This window comes from Fonsecaea nubica (assembly GCF_001646965.1).
Source record: "Fonsecaea nubica strain CBS 269.64 chromosome Unknown Scaff42, whole genome shotgun sequence".
In the NCBI taxonomy this organism is placed as follows: domain Eukaryota; kingdom Fungi; phylum Ascomycota; class Eurotiomycetes; order Chaetothyriales; family Herpotrichiellaceae; genus Fonsecaea; species Fonsecaea nubica.
In genome coordinates this window covers 62575-79297 of record NW_019173715.1, presented here as the reverse complement: position 1 = coordinate 79297, position 16723 = coordinate 62575, and the positions used below count along the sequence as shown (strand labels likewise).

General features: G+C 52.5%; 5 protein-coding genes across 5 annotated transcripts; 2 read left to right on the top strand and 3 right to left on the bottom strand.

Moving 5' to 3' along the window:
- Positions 1–67: 67 nt before the first annotated feature.
- On the bottom strand, positions 68–2713 carry AYO20_06566 (hypothetical protein; the record flags this gene model as incomplete). The annotated part of the gene is made up of 1 exon (XM_022644855.1): positions 68–2713. One exon carries the CDS (start codon positions 2711–2713, stop codon positions 68–70), a length of 2646 nt encoding a protein of 881 aa, XP_022499123.1.
- A 2546-nt stretch (positions 2714–5259) lies between these two features.
- Positions 5260–6045, top strand: AYO20_06565 (ribosome biogenesis protein NSA2; the record flags this gene model as incomplete). The annotated part of the gene is made up of 1 exon (XM_022644854.1): positions 5260–6045. One exon carries the CDS (start codon positions 5260–5262, stop codon positions 6043–6045), a length of 786 nt encoding a protein of 261 aa, XP_022499122.1.
- A 96-nt stretch (positions 6046–6141) lies between these two features.
- Positions 6142–7759, bottom strand: AYO20_06564 (hypothetical protein; the record flags this gene model as incomplete). Its single annotated transcript, XM_022644853.1, has 6 exons — positions 6142–6254; positions 6349–6776; positions 6889–6944; positions 7033–7128; positions 7322–7456; positions 7619–7759. The coding sequence occupies 6 exons, from the start codon at positions 7757–7759 to the stop codon at positions 6142–6144; spliced, it is 969 nt and encodes a 322-aa protein (XP_022499121.1).
- Positions 7760–8254: 495 nt separating this feature from the next.
- On the bottom strand, positions 8255–12228 carry AYO20_06563 (hypothetical protein; the record flags this gene model as incomplete). The annotated part of the gene is made up of 4 exons (XM_022644852.1): positions 8255–8696; positions 8755–9215; positions 9282–9524; positions 9577–12228. 4 exons carry the CDS (start codon positions 12226–12228, stop codon positions 8255–8257), a joined length of 3798 nt encoding a protein of 1265 aa, XP_022499120.1.
- A 733-nt stretch (positions 12229–12961) lies between these two features.
- AYO20_06562 (hypothetical protein) lies at positions 12962–16675 on the top strand (the record flags this gene model as incomplete). The annotated part of the gene is made up of 1 exon (XM_022644851.1): positions 12962–16675. One exon carries the CDS (start codon positions 12962–12964, stop codon positions 16673–16675), a length of 3714 nt encoding a protein of 1237 aa, XP_022499119.1.
- Positions 16676–16723: the final 48 nt, after the last annotated feature.

The following is a 16723-nucleotide window of genomic DNA, read 5'->3' as shown; positions in this document are numbered from 1 at the left end:
TAGGAGTGCAGCCTGCCCTACGCAATGGCACTGTCCTGCCGATCCTGATCGGTGACAACACAAACTTCTAAAAGACCATCACTTGGTCATCATGCCAACCCTGCTCCAGCAGCGCTTCACGCATGGTCTTCTCCATCGCCTCTGGACCACATATGAGTATCAGCGTTTCATCGGTTCTGGTAGAGTGATCGAGAACCAACTGGCCGGTGATGCGCCCTCTCAAGCCCGTCCAGTCTTTGGGTGGGTTGGTAAGCGTATGCAGGACTCTACATCTGTGCTCGTTCCCCATCAGCAAAGCGTCGAGCTCTTCTCTGCACAAAATGTCCTCGAAAAACCGATTCCCGTCAAAGATGGTGCACTGCGTCTTGTCATCGGGGTCTCGAACGATGGCCCGGAAGACTTGATAGATGGGCGTGATTCCACTTCCTCCACAGATCATGATGAACGAGTCAACAATCCTCTCCTGCTCGTAGACGAGACACTTGCCACAACCAACGTATTCGAACTTGCCGATCGGTCCCTTCATCTCGACGAAATGTCCAATGGGCAGAGCATCCATCGCCAGGGACATCTTGCCACCCTCGCGGCCTGTATTTGCAAAGTACACTTTAACGAGCATCTCCATGAAGCCCTGGTCGTTGATATCCGAGATGGGAGTATAACTGCGAATGATGGCTTCGCGGGTGACGGGGTCTCGGAGCCTCACCATGAGATGTTGACCGACGGGTAAGCCGAGGCGTTGCTCCGGATGCTCCAACTTGTAAGTAAAGATACGAGTATCCCCAGAAACAACTCGCTTGTCGTGGAGGATGGCCCTCTTCCATGCTTTGGCATTCAGGAAGACATCGGGAGGTTTCACACACTGCTCGATCTCAATCTCGCCCACCATCAAGGCAGTTTTGGCGGCGTCATCAAGTGACCCGATATGATACTTAGGCATCATAGCCTTAGCTGTTTCGCTGTGGATCGCGAGAAACTCCTCAGTACTGTCTAATCCAGCCGCCGAGATGATACTTTGCGCACCGCCGGGATGCTCCTTCAGAAATGCCGTGCCATCATACACTTCGCCCTTGACCACGAACCAGGGCTGTTGCTCGGTGCCATGTTTCCGAAGCTCGTCGATGGTGACGGGGTTCTTGAGACCTTCCTTGACCATAGAGATTTCCTTGGCCTGTTCTTCGACGGAGATCGTTGGTTCTTCGCCGTCAAGTCTCTCCCCCCAAAAGCCGTTGGCCAAGTTCCCCCCGGACTTCTTGACTCTTTCCATCCAGCCGCCTGGCATTAGTGCAGGCTGGGTCGGGTGTTCGAAGCGGAGTTGCTCGCCATCCAGGGTGATCGTGACACGGAACCACGGGTTGTTCATCATCCCAAGAACAGACCAGTACATGTCGCGTGGTTGAACATTCATGCTCTCGTCCATTGAACGCACGAGGATGTCTTTTGCTCTGGCGAGTTCGTCAGTGAGTAGACTGATCGACCAGAAACACCAGCAAAAGCACGTCTCGCGCCACGACATGTCAAGCCGGCCCCCAAACAGATCTTTCTCCACGTGTCGGTAACGGTCCTCGACGTAGTCAATTTCTGCCAGCCGCCACGCTTTGCCTTTGTCCAGTGAGATCTCGACACGTGTGATGCGGCGGCCACCTCCACTATAGGCATATCCTCTGGCTCTGTAGGCGTGAGGGGCTCGGTTCAGGCACAGCCGCTCCTCGTGCTGGGGGTAACAGATGACAGAGTTGGGGCTAAGGTCGTAGATGGCATACCGTTCATCCATCCACCAATTCGTATTGCTTGCCGCCTCTTCAGGAGAGATCATGGTCGGCAGGACCCGGTTGTCGTAGATGTGATACCAGTTGTCACTGGGTGCATCTGTGACAATCAGCTTCTTCAGCCATTTGACGGACCGACCTCCGATCTGGCCGGGGATCACTGCACGCAAAGGCTTGCCGTGATCCGGTCGGAGTGTCTCGCCGTTCATCTTGTAAGCGAGCATGAAGCCGCGATTGGCGTCCAAGGCCCAGTTCAACTTGACAGATGTGCCATAGAATCCATTGGGAAGCCTGTCGGCGCCTTCCATACAGACATACCTAGCATTCCGCATGGGTCTCGCTCTTCTGATGACATCGGACATGACGACGCCGGTGAAGAGAGCCGTCGAGAGTCCAGCGGCGCCCCAAGAGAACCCTTTGCTTTTTCGGACCACGTTCTGTTCCTTTCTTCGATTCCCTGCACACACGAGGGTGATTGGATACGTCACTTGCTCGTATTCAGTCATCAACTCTTTCAGCGATATTGTCATCGGTTTGTCCACCAGTCCTTCCACTGTAAACTGCCAGTCAATAATGTCTTCGTCCTTGACCTGCGGTACAGCGCCATGGTTCCTCACATAAAACAGTTCCGGACTTGTTAGGAAACCTTCGTTGAATAGTTCTGTGAGGGGTGCTTCGACATTGAATGGGTGAACTCCGGTCAGTCTGATCAGTCTGGGGTCACGCGGTACATGGCTGTCCGGTGTCTTCAAATCGAGGTCCAGCACTTTGTTAGGGATAATGGTCGGAGGTGGAAGTGGTATGTCTACTTTTCCGCCATCCAGGTCTGACATGCTACCGTTGGTTAATGGCGGCGAAGGTGGTAGAACATCTTTGACCAGCTGAATTTCTATTTCTTCGATCCGTTCGGGGACGCCGTGGCTGTCTGTATTTGGTTCTTCCATATCGGCATCGAGCGAGAGGATGACGATGGAGGAGCTCCGACGAATATCCGGCTCTCCTGGTCTGTAAGAACTGTGACTCTAGCGGGACATTGGAATGGAAAAAGGGTCTCAAGATGGTCCAAGGCACGATGGCCATTAGTTTAGGCTGTACGAGGGCATCGTAAGACAACGATGAGCTGGCGAGGCCCCCTCCCAGGGTCCTGCGTCAGCATTGGGATTTCTTTCTTCTAATTCTATTATTGAATCGCCACACCTGTCCGAAATCTAGAAAGAAAGACAGCAAAGCAATCTGTCTAGAGCGAACCTGCAAGAAATGAAGCGAGGAAGATCCGCGGAACGATCGCGGGATCAACGTGTGATGTTATTGCGAGGAGATGCTGTGCCTTCCGCTTATCTATTGTACCTTTCCTCATAAGGTTAGACTATTTTGGGCGGTAATGATCTTACCTAAATCCCAAATTTGTCAGACAGAATCATCGGTCAACACCTCAGCCTTTATTCATGTTTCACGTGAGGTTATGGCCTAAAGAAGCCTAGTGCGCCAACCCCTCCAACTGCGCCTTTCATGTTGGGGCTTTGAGCCAGCATCCCTGCGTGTATAGGCGACAATGCCAGCGAGAGATGAAGTCGCCTCTATCAGGCTCAAAGAGATATTCTTCATCCTTCTTCGTGGAACTTGAATCGCGAAGCCGCATTGATGCATCAGTAATGTCCAGACTTGCCGACTTCTCCCTCTCCAGATTCGTTATTGACACTTGACAGTGTGTATGTACTCAATGTGCCCGATTTGGTGTCTTCTGCTCACACAGTCTTTACAGTTCATGTCAATTGAACCACCGTTTCTTCTACTTCCCCAGGTGCCACTTATTGTCTTGGCTCGGCCGTCCTCTAACTTCCGAAGTTTGTCCCACATTACGGCGGCTGCGAAAGGGAAGCCCGTATCTTCTCCTTGGACACATTGACGAGAATAGAGGGGGCGCTGTTAAAAGCCTGGCAAGCAGGGCAGACGGACCCTCAACTCCGAAGGAGGTTGTTGGGCTAGCGACGAGCATGTTATGAATGGCGCAGGTTCCATTCGCTCACACTGAAACCCTTATTGTAATTCCGCTGCGATTAGCCCGGACGTCAATTTTGAGCAATCTTCTTGGCCTGGGCTGCCATTGAAATCTTTAGGCCGTGAGTTTGTGTAGGCACTCAACAATTTCGAAAGACCGCACACTCGATGAGTAAAAACACGCATCTTTCGTCCGCTTCTTTACCCTACGACTCTTTCCGTGTCAGTTGGGCCCTGGCAAGGAAACAAGCCCTGACATGGACTTCGCAGACTGATTGTAAGTCGAGAGAATCGTACCTTTGCTCAAACCTCGTAAGTGGTGTGGAACACCAGGCGCCTTGCGCAAGAGCGTTGCCGACACACCAATGCATTGATTCGCTTATACACATTCGACTCCCCAGCCCAAAGGCTGGCTGCAGTACGCTGCAGCCGTCCGACGAGTTCCTTGGTCCAGCATCACGAACATCTACTATTCCCAACTAGGTAACTGATTCCCTCGGACGGAATAATGGCACTCCATTACCCATTTGTTGGCGCTGGGATGTCGAACTCGAAATCAAAAGAGACAAATTCCTGGCCTGGGTTTATTCAAAATTTCCAAGAAATACGTCACGCATTCATTCTCAGATGACTGAGAGAGGTTCAGTTTCTGTGGTCAGGATCAAAAGATCATTTTTACATGAGCGGCTGCTCTGTTGCAACAGACGCCCCAGATAGCAGAATTGTCATGTCGAGGACATGTTGTCATAACCTCGTACTTGGATAAATAGCGAGGGATAATGTCGAGGTTGACACTTTCCCCTTTCCCCCAACAAAACAGGATGTCAGTACTCGGTACAAGCACGTCCAACATTGGTAGTAGCGTTGGCAGAGCTTGTCAACCTTGCCGCAAGACTTGCTGACTTGGTTGGCCTGTCTGCGTGATGTGAGAGTACTCCGCGTGGACTAACGGATGCATCTGTCCGATGGGGCAAGCTACGGGATTGGCGGGACTTTTTTTTGCTTACTTGTAGGACAGGGGTAACGAGGTAGCGAGGAGAGGCAGGGAGGCTGGGAGGGTAGGATGTTTGCCACCATCGCATCATTGAGTTGGCTGGCTTGTTGTCTGAATGGTACTAGTGTCGTTGGAAGACTTCTCCGATCAGCGCATGGCGTGCTGTGCTGGTTGGTCCGCCTTGCATTCGTAGGCTGGTCAGGCATCCAGCGACTTCAAGGGCGAGGGCAGGCTCATCTAGACCATCCACAAACCAGCCTGCCAGCCAACTTGTCCTAGAAGAGAAAGTTCTCCGACCTTGTCTCCTCGCCTTGGCACACGTGACCATAATTCCCGGGCCCCACCCAGGAAATTTTTGGCGGGCATTTTATTCACCGAAACTTTTTCTGTACATTGTACGCAGAGCGAGTGAGTGAGCGACCGCTTGGCCTAACGATACAGCACAACTGCTCCTGCTCCTGCACCAATACCTTTGTTTCCAAAGAGAACAAATCCACCATGCCTCAGAATGAGTACATCGAACGCTGGCAGAAACAGCACGGCAAGCGACTCGACCACGATGAGCGAGTACGAAAACGAGAGGCCCGTGAAGGGCACGCCATGTCCGAGAAGGCGCAGAACCTGCGCGGCCTGCGGGCGAAGTTGCACCAGAAGAAGCGACACGCGGAGAAGATCCAGATGAGAAAGGCCATCAAGGCGCAGGAGGAGCGAGACGTCAAGTCGGCGGCACCTAACGAACCCTCATCGACCCCTCTGCCCGGTTACCTGCTCGACCGATCCCAAGCCAACCAGGCCAAGGCACTGTCCAGCGCGATCAAGAACAAACGGGCCGAGAAGGCGGCCAAGTTCTCGGTGCCGCTGCCCAAGGTCAAGGGCATCAGCGAGGAGGAGATGTTCAAGGTGGTCAAGACGGGAAAGAAGACGGCCAAGAAGAGCTGGAAGAGGATGATCACGCAGCCGACCTTTGTCGGGCCCGATTTCACCAGACGGCCCGTCAAATACGAGCGCTTCATTCGCCCCATGGGTCTCCGGTACAAAAAGGCCAATGTCACACATCCCGAGTTGGGCGTCACGGTGCAGTTACCCATAATCAGCGTCAAGAAGAACCCGCAAAACCCACTCTACACGCAGTTGGGCGTGCTGACCAAGGGCACCGTTATTGAGGTCAACGTGTCGGAGCTGGGACTGGTCACAACCGGCGGCAAAGTGGTGTGGGGGAAGTACGCGCAGGTCACGAACGATCCTAGCCGTGACGGATGTTTGAATGCAGTTCTTTTGGTCTGAGAAGTACGAATGCCATGCGTTCAACATGATCAAATGGATGAAAAGGGCGAACCACCCACCCATGTGTCCTACGTTCCTCCAGCGACTTTTCATCACTCACAGCTCCTCGGCGAAAATGGCATGGTCCGAATACCCCATTGCTTTGACGGCGATTTTGGCGCTCTGGAGCAACCTCCCCTTGAGACTCAGACTCTGTCCAGGTTTCTCGACTAACGAAATAACGACGACCCGAAACGATCAGCGATGTGTCCTCGAGGTCAGGTTGCAGGGTCACAACAAAAGAGAAGGATGAAGCAGACTCACAAACATTGGTGATTTTGGCCATGACACCATAAGTTGCCTTGAACTCCAACGGCTTGAGCGCCCTCCAGATCTTGAGCACCTCTTCCGGCGGCAGGGGGATGAAGTTGGGAATGCTCCAGAGGAACTGGTACGAGATGGTGTCACTCCGCTTGCCCGGGTCGGGATTGTGGCTCGACTGCACCGCGAAGATGGTGTCTGCGACGAAGAGTGTCGGAACGGGCGTGTTTGGCGGGAGCGAGTGCAGGACCTGGCTGCCGGGGAAGTGGCCTCCGCAGATGACCGACGTGAGGCCCGGGAGTAGCTCCGTGGTGGGCTCTGTTAGAAGTTTCAAGGTTGCCGACGGCGTGTCTTTTCTGTTAGCCCAGACCGAGTCGACCTCGGTCATGTACACGGGGCAGTTGAATGTCGAGGACCAATCGGCCCAGGTTCTGAGGGATTTTCGGAGGCGTTGTCAGCATTGAATAATACCACACGACGACCCTCAAGTCTGCTTAGAGAGACCCGAGACTTGACAGGTTAAACAGGACGGATGGAACTTACGTATAAAAATGCGGATGTGAAATGACGATGAATTTCAACCCGCCCAGCTCGGTAATCTGCCAGGCTTTATGCATCAACCCTTGCAATCCACATCTTTTCTCCATGTTCCTCGAGCAGTGGCAGGTAATGGACGTACGAACGTACCTTGTCCACGGTATCCTGGTCCAAATACGCCACCAAGTCCCAGAGGACATTGCCGTTGGGCGTCCTGATCAGGCGCGCTCCCTGGCCGATTCCGAACTATCGCACAGTCCGTGGTCGGTTAATACATGGTAGGAGGAGAAGTACGATATATACCCCGGATAGATATCCATATACCCGAGTAGATACCCAGGTGGATACCAAGGTAGACAGATACATGGGTACACACATACGTCCATCCGTCCGTCCGTCCGTCCGTGTGTATGTATGTGGATGGGGTGGAGAAACGTACCTTTGGCTCGGTATGGATCTCGACGACGGTGTCGTTGTGGTCGCACACCTCAAAGACGTTCGCGTAGGGTCCCTCTTTGAGCTCGCGCAGTGTCGTGAACGCTTGGCCTGAAGGGGGAACGAATTGTCTGGGGTCCTATGGAGAGGCAATTATCATCGTGAACAGGAAATTCATGCCTCTCCCTCTCCCTCTTTGGGGCCAGCCACGACAGGACTCAATCAGACAGACAATGGCAGTGCCAGGGTCCAAAGCAAATGCCCAGGACCAGGGCCAGGGCCAGGCCTAGGCGTCACATACCTCGCAGATCCGACACTCATCCTTATCCCTGCCCGTGTCTTTGCACACGTCGTACTGCGCGCCGCACGCACAGCAGATCAGCAGGTCGTCTGACGTGCTGAGTTTTGGGCCTGCACCTGCACCAGCAGAACCAGCAGCCATGGCTTAAAGTTGGAGTTGAAGTTGTATATCAAACAAAGGGCTCGCGGGGACACGATGTCTTGGTGGCTGACTGGTTGACAGGCTGACAGACAGACAGACAGACTGATCGGTGGATGGGCTTGAAAGGTAGAGTTATGATTCTTGTTCTTTGTTTCGTAGACGCCCCTTTCGTGTTGTGTCAATCAAAGACTCTCTGTCTGGATGAAGAGATGTCATCCTGGAGGAGGTGATGGTGACGGACTTGTCCGTCTTATTCCTACAAGTCCAAGACTGGATCGAATTATGTGACGCAGACACTCAGACACTGAATAAAGGATGGAGTGCAATTCACCACATGCTCTTTCTGATATTTGAGGCTCGTACCAGGTAAAAGTGTAGTAATCTCTGGCCTTCTTGGCCGTCTTGTGAGACACCACCCGCTCATGTTTACCCGTCTTGCACTCGACAATCTAGACAACCATCACCCTCTTATCATCTGATCGTGTCGCGCGACTCCTACATGTACAGGCTCGCAGTAAACACCACGTCTCGTCTGATCAACTCCCGCGCCTTGTCCATCTTCGCGTACAGCGAGGGGTCGCCAATCAGCCTCGCCGCGCTCATCACTTCCCGACATGTCTCATCTAGCCTGGTGATGACCCTGACAATGGTGCCTTCCATCACGTCCGTCAGGTCGGTGATGCGGTTGAACGACATCCCCCTGGCCCATTCGTAGACGACTTCGACCAACCCAAACCGCTGTCTCGAGACGAAATCGTTGGCGTCGTCGGACGAGAGAATCACTTGGTGCACGATCTGGTGGTGGTTGACCCGTTCGGAGATCTCGATGATGGCTTCCTTGCCACGTTCAAGGTTGCCATTAAGCTGTGGTTCGCTTTCCGTTTTCTCCTGAAAGACAAAGGACGAAAGGAGGGCTACAATTTCTTCGGGCTCGAACCTGTGATGTGCGTTAGTCTGGTCGCGCTTGACCCGACTCCCCTTTCCCCGTCACTTACGATGCTAGCACATTCTCCAGGATCAGCTCAGTGATGACAAGCTCGTCTCCCGAGTGGATCTCGCAGGCAACTTTGCCCTTCAACTGGACACGAGACTGTTCGTCGATGAAGCCGAGGTCCTTCAACACTGCAGTTCTCTGTTGGTAGTCCGGCAACAGGGACAAATTCTGGTCCGACATCAGCATTTTCAGGGATTGGATATTCTCTCGGATCAGCCACTCGTCGTGCTGCATGCCGTAGTGCTTCAAGAACTGGGTGCAATGCAGACATTGGCTGTTCTCAAAGATTCGTGCAGCCTCGTTCCTCTTGATTAGAATGTCGCGGATATGCAATTCATGCGCCTTGCTCCATTCCAGCTCATCCCACGCCGTTGAGATCCAGGATGAATAGACGTTGATGAATTCTTCTTCGACAAATTTCCGTTGCGCCTCATCGGTCTGTAGCAGCGTCCGCAGATCGGCCTGTTGGGTCCGATAAATGTAAGTATTACCTCTTTTTATCCTGATAAACCTGCTGGGGCCTCTGACCTTGACAACCGTCTGGGTAACACATTCCACATCGTCCAGTCCAACCTGGGTAATCCGCCATTTGACCTGGGAAGCATTTGCGGGTAGGGCAGAGAACATCATGCGTACACGTGGGAGGTACGGAAGCAGATCTTGCGTCGACCGCTTTGCGTCAATGTGGGAGATTTCGAGAACCTTGATGCCTCGATTCGGCCCGGCGCGCACTCCGTCTTCCAGAAGCACTCCGACTGTGCGGATGCCATCCTACACACAGTACTTAGTAGATCCCAACAGAGGGAATGGAACAGAGCCTCACTTGTTTGAACACTATCAGTCTCCTCGCAGTCCAAAGCCGCCGTCCCACCGGAGACGACAGCAAGCTGATGTGGAGTTCTTTGGTTAGCCGTTCGAATTGCATGGCTGCTTCATGGCAGGTGTCCGCGTCGATGTCGCATACATCGCAAGGTTCTCGCTTGATCTTGTCCAGAGTCGCCTGGGACAACGCGACTTGCTCCTCGTGTTGAGGCAAGAGTGCTTGTGTAGCGTTTTCAGAGAAGCTGCGCTTGATCATCTCCTCGATTTTCAATGCCTCGACCCGCATGAGGTTCAGAATCATGTTGTAATGCAGTCTAAACTGGCTGCGCAGCTTTGTGGCAGGACCAGTGATCATCTGGGTCAGTTCGGAGGCTGAGGGTGCCTCGGTTTTACCTGGCGTCACGATAATGACTGTCCCTACCGTGTCAAGCCCTCGACGTCCAGCGCGACCAGCCATTTGAGTGTACTCTCCTGGGAGCAGATTTCGGAATTCACGGCCGTCATGCTTGCGGTATCCCGAGAAGACGACTGTTCGGGTAGGAAGATTGAGGCCCATTGCAAAGGTTTCCGTTGCGAATAGCACCTTCACCAAGGTTCTTGCGAAAAGAATCTCAACGATTTCTTTCACAATCGGCAGCAGACCTCCGTGATGGACGGCGATCCCGCGACCCAGCATTTCTCGTAGGCGTCTGATTTGCGGCAACACCCGATCCTCCGGTCTGAGTCTGGCAATTGACCTCTCGATGATCATGTGGATGGCACTCTTCTCTGCCGCGGTGCAAAAGTCTTGATTGGAGAGAGAATCAGCGTTCTCTTCGCATCTTTTCTTCGAGAACACAAAGATGCAGGCCGGCAGCAGATTCTCTTTTCGCAGAAACTGGACGAGATGCACCCAGATGTTTCTATCTTGAGCAGCCGTCGTTCTCCCACCGCCACGTCCTGTTCGCGCGATATTACCTTGACCTCTGATCGGCACAGCACCCCGACCTCGCTGCTGTGCACCACCTCTTTGGTTCGAGCCACCGCGCTGAGGCTGAACCCGCCCGCCTCCGCGTTGTCCAGGGGCTTGTCCTCCACGAGCAGGCGCTTGGGCTTCAATCGCTTTCTGCTCTTTGATTTTATCCAGGCCCGACAAGATGTCGTTGGCATCTTTCCATCCCTTCTGAATAAAGCGCTTCTCCGAATCCACAATCTTGTGTATCCCCTTGCCCGCCCATAGATAATGCTCCAAGGGGACTGGTCTTTTGGGTGTGGAGATGACATAAATGTTCTTTTTCTTGGTACGTCCAACCCACGACGCGAATTCGTAGGTGTTGGGGACGGTGGCTGAAAGGAGAATCAGGGTGACATGATCAGGCAACATGATAATGACTTCTTCCCAAACAACTCCTCGCTCGAGGTCATTGACATAGTGTACTTCATCAAAGATGACGAACTCTACATCTCGAATGAGGTCGGCACCACGATAGAGCATGCTTCGCAAGATTTCAGTCGTCATGATGAGACAGCTTGCTTCCGGATTGATTTGGACATCGCCGGTCAAAATGCCCACGTCGTCAAAGACGTTTTTGAAATCACGAAACTTTTGATTGGACAGGGCTTTGATGGGAGAGGTATAGATGGCCTTGGTCATATGCTTCGTAGCCAGGGCGATGGCATATTCGGCAACGACAGTCTTGCCTGCCGAGGTGTGGGCAGCGACAAACACCGAGTCGCCACTCTCAAGATGATAGATGGCCTCTTTCTGAAAAGTGTCGAGTTCAAAAGGCCACGTGCGTGCCATGTCAGGGACCAATTCTGCAAAGTTTGGGATGGCTTTGTTAATGTCCACCACGTGAGCCCATTTCTTACCTGGCACCTTACCAGTTGCTCGCAAGAGATCCCCACGAGGCTCTAGGGATGGAAACTCCACTGGCAAGAGGTCATTAAGGTCGGCATATTCGTCCTCATCCTCGTCTTGGTCAGCCTCTTTTCCTTCGCCTGGCACCATTGCAACGCCATTCTCTGACGCGGCACTACTCTCTCCATTGCTCGCAGCCCCTGCAGGATCTGCACCAGTTTCACCATCGGCATTCAATGTCTTTTCGACGTCTTCTGCATCTTCTTGTGCCTCGACAGATTTCTTGTCTGAAAATTTCATGCCCCTCGAGAACCCTGGCGGCACCTCCAAGAGGCCATCGTTGACTCCAAAATTGATGATTCGGGCGAGTCCATTCGTTTTCTTGGTCGAGTGTCTGTTTTCCTCCTCGAGCCTTACCTGATCCTCGTAAGCTTGAATAGTGTCAACTCCATCTAGTCCACCTGGCGCAAAAGGGAAAAAACCGGCTGATCCCCGCACAAATTCGGATTTGGTTGCTGGTCTCCGGAGAAGTGACGTAGAGTTCTTTGCAGTGGCGCCCGACGCAGGCACTGTGACTTGATGGTAGGCGGCAACCTTCCCTTCCAGGCCTTTGCGGGTGAAGCGAGTGACAGTCCTAGTCTGGGTGGGGGCCAACTGACAAATCTCGGCGTAATTGGACGACTGGTAGTCCCAGCGCTGTTGCAGCTTGTTTAGCCATTCTGGGGCGAAGGTAGAAGGCGGTGACAGAAACTGGTTTTCCAGCTCGTGTCTGATCTGCTGAGGGGTCTTGGGAGTGTGCGAGGGGCGAGTCATTTGGGAGGGAGGTTTGAGAGAAGGTTGAAGTGGTCTAGGGTTGGGTTGAGGGATGATGTGTCAAGGTATTGGGTCCTAAATACGCTGTACCACAAAGGAGTGGCCAGGATGCTCTGATCACACCGTGATTGAGTGTCACAAATGACAAGGTGACATGGGCTGTAACCAGTAGATGAGTGGGTGTGGGAGAAAAACCAGGATCCCGTGGCCCGTGACCGGCCTTGCCTGATCCGGCGATGGGCGCCAAGACACCCGAGGGTCAAAAAAGTGGGGCTGCGGATGTTGTGGACGCCGTGGGCGCAATCCAAGCCAAAGTAACGCCCAGCGGTTCCAGCAAAAGCGAATTCTTTCCTTCCTTTCCCCTCCCTCCAAAAACCCCCCCAGCAGCTCGCGGATATTTATTTTGTCAGTCGAACTAAACCCGCCCCCCCTAATTTGCCGAACTCTAGACCCTTGGCTAATTTCAATAGGTAAAGTCCTTTTTCACCGTCGAACCATCCTCTAACCCTTCTCACACGGTGAGGGTGTTACTCAACAACCACCAAAGAAAGAAAGATAACCCATACAATCCCCATGGTGACAGGCACCTTTCTCAGGCGACATGACAAAGAGTTGTGCGGAATTTTCAACATCTTTACGCTCATTATTGGATCAGCGACACCCACACCTGAAGTTTTCAAGTTCTGATGTTCTCGAGTTCTAAAACGTCTCACACAATCCTTAACGCCCGGAAATGGCGGCCCGTGCAACGAAGTTCGACTCATCACTGCCCAAAATCAAAGACATTTACACCATACCTGGTCAAGACCGTTACGCCTTCTATGATGGCAAATTCTGGCCATGGCCCACAGCTTCCGACGACGAACCTCTCTTTGCCGTTGTCGGCCAGAAGAGGATCTTGATTGCGCGCGCGTCTCCCAGAGAGCCTATCACCACCATCCATGACCTCCATGATGTCGACGTAGAAAGAAACCCTGGTCACCCTGGTCTGAATTCTTGCGCTTGGGGTTATGCTAACCCGGCACAACCTTTATTAATTGTGGCCGGCGGATTCGGGATTATAAAAGTGGTTGATGTGCTCTCAGGCAAGAGATGCAAGCTTAGGATCCAGCATGTCAATGCAAGCATCAACGACATCGCAGTCCATCATTGCTACCCATGGATTTTCGCCACCGCCTCACAGGATGGCCAAGTTCGAGTATGGGATCTGCGGCCATGCTTCTCGCCGCTCAGGGTGTCTCCCATCATTATCTGTGGAGGGGGAATAGACGGGCACAGGGCTGGCGTGCTGTCAGTTTCGTGGCACAAGTCTGGCCGGTACCTGGTTACAGGAGGCTTCGATCATTCGGTGTGTGTTTGGACTCTGCCGGATCTTGGTAAACGCTCTCCCTTCTGGGCATCCATCGATCCAAAGCGGATAGAACGACACACGTCTGAGGCGATGATGATCTACTACCCTCACTTGATCACCAAGGCGATACACTCCAACTATGTTGATTGTGTAAAGTTTCTTGGCGACTTCATAGTGTCAAAGGCGGCAACCGAAAACAAGATTGTGCTGTGGAAAATTACTGGGTTCGACTCAAGCAAATCTCCGCCAACATCGATGACGGCTGTCAAAGCTGGAGCCCATCTCGACACGCGCAATGGATTCATGCGTACAGTAATCACCGAAAAGGACGGGACGCAAACTGTGACAATTCCAGACGAGTTCCAAAACAAAGCTCCATACGAGAGACTGTTGGAACTTGACGCCCCGTATAGTGAGGCATTCTATATGCGGTTTGCTGTGCTGTCGCCCTCGCGAGACTATCCCTATTCACGTCTGATGATCGCGTATGCTAACGGGGCTTCTGAACTTCGATTTTGGGATCTTGACCGACTCTGCAAGGGTCATGATCACCCGCCTTGCCGCAGGCGCAAACATGGCCGTAAGTTGAAAAGAAAGAGATCAGAACCTGAATTGATCCCTGCCTGGGAGAAGCGACTAAAACCGGAAGACATCCCTGTTCTAAGCGAGATGCCCAAATTCGATGCCATTCCTACGCCAGATAGGAAACCTAAAACTGAAGACCTTTCTGCGTCACAAAGGCAAACTCGAAAGCGCAGGGCACTTTCGTCGATAAATGACCGAAGATCTTTGAGGCTGCGTCAAGTATCTCCGACCGTCGAGTCCGAAGATGTAGAGACCGAGTGGGGGTCTGTGAAGATCAAGCAAGACTCAGTTGAGGCCAATGAGGAGACTGAGAGCATCGAGCAAGAGTGTCCAGATAACAAACAACCAATTATTTCGACTCGTCTAAGAAAAAGCGCCGCCAGAAACATACCCACGGGCCAAAGTTCAGACATGAAAGCCGCCCATCAACTTCATTCTTCAACCCTGAGGACAATCTCGACTCGATCCAAACGACAAGTTCAAAATTCAGACAGCAAAACGCACACTGGAAGGGCTTCTACTTCCGTACCCGACAGTGGATCGACCAAACCAAGACCAAATATCACGATCGAAATATCATCCCTATCATCTTCGCGTAGGATGTCACCTCCATCAAAACCAAACACTGTCAACTTATCTCTACATACCTCAAACGACAATCCACTACTCTCATCCCATGCCGTCCGGAGATCACCTCGCTCAAAACCCGATACCGTTCAATCATCCCAGGAGAGAGTATACAATGAAAATGATGCACACCCTGTCAGAGGGTCAGCTCGTTTGACACCACGCAGTACATCTTCGTCGTCTACCGATTCAGACGTCCCTGAAGATACGATTGTTATCAGAAGTTTAGCCCCAGCGAGACCTCGCCTCGGACTCCTGTCTCCAGCCGCTTCAGAGATCGCGAGTGATACTAGTACTGTCAGCAGGTCATCTCGTTCATCACCAGCCTCCCAACTCCCGTCCCCTGCTGCTTCGGATACCGTAGCGGCTGCAGAACGAATCAAGAGTCCCGCGCTTTCAACACCACAAACCCCTTCCCCTACTCCGCCTCAGTCGGATATATTTGGAGAAGCAACTCTAGCTAGACGATCGACTAGGCTGAAGGCCAGGTCTGCGAATAGGGCGTCAGAGACTTCAGATGCCACAAGAGACACATCTGCTTTCAAGTCGCCCGCTCCTTCTCAGCCTTTCGACAACCTAGGCCCAGCAGGAGACTCACCGCGATCCCAAAGAATATACCTTGAAAAACAGAGAATCATATTGGACGATAGCTCTTCAGGCAGCGACGAAGAATATTATAGCACTACGGAGTCGGAATCTCCCCACACTCGAGACTTTACAAAACGGAGAATCAAGTCTAAGAAATGTGAGGAAGAAGTTTTGGATAGTATCGAGGTCGAGGACGAGTTTTCCGACACGCTGATGGGCGAGGGGGACGGTCCTACAGGCTTGGATACTGAGGACGTGGCCCCCGATATTCCCGAGCCTGAACGGGCTCTATCCGCTACACAGGAGTCTGAATCGCCTTCAGACGCGTGGGAACCGGAGGCAGGGCGACCTGTCACTCTGGAGTCTGAGCCAGAGTCTACCAATATCATAAAAGGACCACCTACACTTGTTGATCTCCCCGCCATGACCGCGTCCAGGTTAGCAGCGCTGACCTTGGAGACCACCCCTGATAAATTTGACCCCTTCAGAGAACCAGGAAAGCGTGGCTCCCCAAACCGGGACCGTGGAAGGTATACCCTTGACAATCCACACAATCCTCTCAAGGCACACAAGAGGGTTGTACTTCATAAACTCCAATACAAGAAGCAAGCACCGTTTGTTGCGAGGACAGCTGACTGGAGTCCTTGCGGAAATTGGTCCCTCGTGGTGGGTGAGTCCGGGAAACATCCCAAGGACGGCTGGGGAGGCGTTGCCCTGCTACGTTGTCGTGATGTCCCAGACAAAAGAAGACCGAAGGACTTGTTCCAAGAACTCCTACCTGTGTTCGAGAAAATTCGAGATGTAATCCTTGACCTCAATGACCCCGAGGAAATTGATCGTTGGCTCAACCAGCACGACGTCATACTCCAACAACTAGCCGAGCCTAGTCAATTTGATGTTGGCAGGGATAATCTCCGCGAGATGGTCTCCGCTCTTCTCTGTGCTCACCCAACGCAGCTCTACCAGACGCTTTTTGAACTCGGATACACACTGGAAGAACTTCTTGAAGGGGATAACGGTGCGCAAAACTATCCAGAACTCGAGACGGATAATGAAGCAGACGATGAGAGTTCCGACAAAGAAGGAGATGACGACGAAGAAGAAGAGAAGGATGGTGATGAATCCAACAACGCTGATGATTCGGGCGAAGAGAGCTCATCGAACGACAAATTTGAAAATGCCAAAGTGCGTCGTTACGAGGACTGGGCAATCTACGACTTCGAAGAAGAGGACGACGACACGGATGAGGAATTCTATCCTGCGCAGCTTCGGTCGTCGAGACGGTTACATGCTTAGGTGATTTCTGCTGAATATGAGCAGGCCTGAGATATCCTCCTTCTCGTG